The sequence below is a fragment of the Populus alba genome, chromosome 1 (assembly GCF_005239225.2).
Source record: "Populus alba chromosome 1, ASM523922v2, whole genome shotgun sequence".
Lineage (NCBI taxonomy): Eukaryota > Viridiplantae > Streptophyta > Magnoliopsida > Malpighiales > Salicaceae > Populus > Populus alba.
The window spans coordinates 13,107,375-13,111,540 of NC_133284.1; the positions used below are offsets into that span (position 1 = coordinate 13,107,375).

Below are 4,166 nucleotides of genomic sequence, written 5' to 3' on the forward strand. Positions count from 1 at the left end.
AGATCCTTTATAATTTGGTATAAATTGTAAGAGATTTTAGGAAACGTCCAAACTGAGCATGGTGAAGTTTTTTTTAACACTAAATCTTTTTTGTGTACCAAATTTGTTTCTGTTTTTTTTTTTCTTTCTTTTTTTACAATAGGCTCCAGTATTTCTTTGAATCAGAGTAAAATAAGTTTTGTCAAACTTTGTACGTACACATACTTTGATTATGCATCTAACTTTCATGCCATTATAAAAGAAATTATAATTTTTAGCCTTCCAATTTAATGGCTGATTAAAGTAACCAATACCTAAAAAAATGTTTTGCATCACTAAAAAGAAAAAAAAACCCAAGATAAAAAGAAAATACAAATAAATCCCAAACAAAAGATTCGGAAATTATAATCATTACCACGCAAATATATGGGGGACATGCAACTAGTTTGGAAGTGAAGTAGCCTGGTATTCAATGTAGATGTAAAAGGAGCATGAGGGTAAGGAGCTGCAAGATAATTCAACATATTTTGTAACACAAGTAATTATATCTCGACGAACTGTATTAGTTTTTAGGGAAAGAAAACTGAAGTTCTTCCTTATAGACCAGACATGGATAAGATGACCAAAAAATCGAAATTTGATTACAGTGGCAGAGACAAAGCTTTTTTTGACCGATTGCTAGCTCTTTGTATGTTGTTTACCAAGTGTGAGGAATAAAAAACAATGGATCGAGAACCTTCAATTTTAGAAGCAAAAATCTTGCGGTGCCTCGGATGTCTAAAGCTGTCTATAAAAGGAGCATTAGAATCTGAGCAGTTCACCATAAGATCATTGTTGCAATCTGAATATCTTTGTGAATTTAGAGAGATGAACACACACACACACACACACACAAACTGCATCAGCAGGTATGTGTATATTCAACACATCCAATAGATCCGTATGGGCTTGATAAAAGATATATTTAGGCAGGGAATCCGAGCCATATAAGGGTAAATCTAGTTGCAGGAGAAGGGCTATAATGAGTTGCTTTATCTTAAAAAACAAAACCCTTGTTGGTAGCAGAACATATAAAATATGATTAATAAATCACCAATCCCTGTTGCTGTCTCTAAACTTATGTATATCTCAAAGGGGAGTAGTTTTAGCACTACAAACTTGCTAATAAACAAGCTCCAGGATTTTTGTTATGTCCTTTATGTCAAAAAGATTTTGAAGACAGGAAAGTTGTATTTATTACAGGAAATTAGTTATATATAGAGCTTATTCCCAAGAGAACTAACTAGCTCAAGAAAGTCAGCTAGAAAATTAATGTAGCTCATGGGGGTTAACCACAAAAGGACATCCAATGAAAGGAATCCATGTTTTAATTAAAAACCCTTGTTTTATTTTTAATACTAACATATTTATTCCCTCCTAAAAACAATGCAAAAGACACAATCCCATGTTACCAAATATCCAAGATTTATCTCAAAGTGGTTAAAAAAAAAAAAAAAAAAACACACCATGTTGTATATGTTACCATATAACCAACAAAACGAACCTAGTTGAGATCCGAGAGGAAGTTGAAATAAAAAGAGAAAAATCGAAAGAAACCCTAGTTGATGTATATCAGCATCACCAAAGTTAAGTAAGTTGGAGTTTTCAATTAAGATAGTCAATACATCCTCAAACCATTTCTCATAAAGAAGAAGATAGTTTCATAATGAAAAAGGAGACTATTTTCAGGAACCATCAGAAACTAAAAAAGAAAAAGAAAAGGAGAAGAAATGACTGAGAAAGAAAGAAGTTATACCCTAGAAACATCACCATAAGATCAAGAAGGAGAAGAAGAAGGAGAAGTAACAAGATCATGATCTCGAGTACTGATAATCCATGAATTTTTCTGACCTTTTATGATTCAACGAGCCCATTAATGCCAACCAAAGCAAGCCGCTCCAATCCAACACTGCCTCACTCGGCTTCCATAATATCACAGATCACGAAATCACCAGCAACCTATTTGATTATTTCTCTCAAAAGGGAACCCTACCGCCTGAGTTCCCTCCCCATCCATCCACTGGCAACTGCACGTTAGCGGCCATATTAAGCGGCAAATTAAAGAACGGCAGCCCCCCAGAAGGCGCTCCCGATTCATTAAAAGGACTATTCCCAACACCACCACCACCGGCACCACCTCCACTCCCACCACCACTCTGCATCTGCAATTGGTCATCCTCATCCAAAGGCAGCCTCTCATATGCCACGTTTGTGAAGGATGCTGCAATCACTATAACTGGCCCTGCTGCGGTAAGCTCTCCTACCACGCTTCCTCCCACCACCTGGCCTTGTCCCCCAGCAAGGAAGATTGTGAGGCTCGTTGCGCCAGGTGGAGCTGGAGGTGGCAAGAAAGATCCAGACAGAGATAAGATCTCAAATCTGCCATGGAGAGTCACAATAGCTCCTGCTGCAGCTGGTTGCCTGATGCTAACATTTGTTACTGTCCCTGCTCCGCTCAGTATGCAAATCCCGCGCTGCCGTCTACGCGCGTAGTTAGCCACGCACTCGAATACATCGCACCCATTTCCTACTTCAAGAATGTGGGCACGCAGTGTGTTGGCACTCTCGCGAGTAATGATAACAGGAGGCTTCGGTTTGTTTTTAGAACCAGGTGGACGGCCTCGAGGCCTACGGCCAACTAAGTCTTCTTGCCCGGAGTTAGCCGCGGCAGCAACAAGGTCAAGACCTTGGTGCGAACCATCATCGTGGTGGTGGTCAGTAGAAAAGTGACCACCACTGCCACCTCCAAGACCGCCTCCAGCCCTATTGGAATCGTGGTCTTCAGGATCAGGCTGGTGCTGGAGGTGAAGGTCAGGTCTGTGGTGGAGCTGGTGTACGTAACGAGAAGAAGTGCCTAAATCTAAACCGGCCATGCCAACATCAAAAGCAAACAAAAAACAGGAAATGATTTTTTTAGAAAAATAAATATTTTAGATGATTAAAAACTGTTTTGGGTTTTGTTTAATATTGAAACAGGATATAGGAGAGCGGAAATTATAAAGAAAATAGAAAAGGAAAGGGAAAGGGGAGCACCGGGACTCGAAGATAAAGATATGAATATATAGAGAGAAGTTAAATGTATTTTTTGGAAACAATAAACAGCAACGGGAGAGGGCAGGAGAGAGAGACAGAGAACACAGAGAAAGGAAAGGGAAGAAGGATGGAGGAAAGAGGGGACAAAGACTTAAAACGCAGTCATTTCTCTCACAACCTAAAGTTTAAATATATGCATAGAATAATGGTTTGTTGACGAATTTTTTATGTTTTTTTTTTCTTTCAAGAAATGTATACGGGAATGGTGGATTCAAGTTTCACTCTCCTCTAAAAGGGTGGGATTAAACGCAATAGCGTTCCTAAGGGTGGGATGAGATCCATAAAGTAATTTTTTTTGGTTGACATGCATGTCTCTTAACTATATATTTTATATACGAATAAATATATGAAAAAAAAATTATCTAAGCTATTATGAAAAAGACTATTTATACACATTTTGCTCTTTTAAAAATAGAATGTGTATACGTTTTTTTCCTTCAAATATATATCAAGGTGATTCTTTCTTTTAACTTCAATTCAATTTTTTAGCATTATATTAAAAAAAATGTATGCTATTTTAATACAAATATAGTAAATGCAAGATAAGTGAGAGGAGGTTAAAGGAATGAGGAGAGTCCATGCTATTTTATCAACTCAAGAATTGTCTGCTCATTTATTTTCTTTAAGGTTGTCTACTTTAAATATAGCATTATTTGATCATTATCCTTTTTTTTTTTTTTTTGGTCTAGATTATTAGAGTCCAAAACTAATGAAAGGTAAAGATTACATAACCATACAACAAATTATATAGAAATAATTTTCATGTTATATACTTTTTTGATTCTAAATTGTATCAAATTTCTATAATTTGTATTAGAGTTAGCGCGCCCGCGCATACCGTAATGTAGAATTTAATAATAAAAACTCACAGCAACAATATAATATTTTCTATCAAATTCTCATTCTTCTTTTCCTTTTCCTTGATTTTATATTGTATCAAACCTATTGCCTAATAGCTTCTATGATTTTCTTAGACAATCTCTCTTGCACTTTTAGCAATCAAGAACAATAGCTTACTCTTTCCATCCTAAGTGACTAGAAAACTACAATAGCAT

At 36.4% G+C, this 4,166-nt stretch overlaps 1 protein-coding gene across 1 annotated transcript; it reads right to left on the reverse strand.

Annotated features, from left to right (window-relative positions):
* Positions 1-1,523: 1,523 nt before the first annotated feature.
* On the reverse strand, positions 1,524-3,214 carry LOC118039272 (AT-hook motif nuclear-localized protein 23). The gene has a single exon (XM_035045933.2). The coding sequence runs from the start codon at positions 2,889-2,891 to the stop codon at positions 1,995-1,997; it is 897 nt and encodes a 298-aa protein (XP_034901824.1). The 5' UTR covers positions 2,892-3,214; the 3' UTR covers positions 1,524-1,994.
* Between the last annotated feature and the right edge of the window lie 952 nt (positions 3,215-4,166).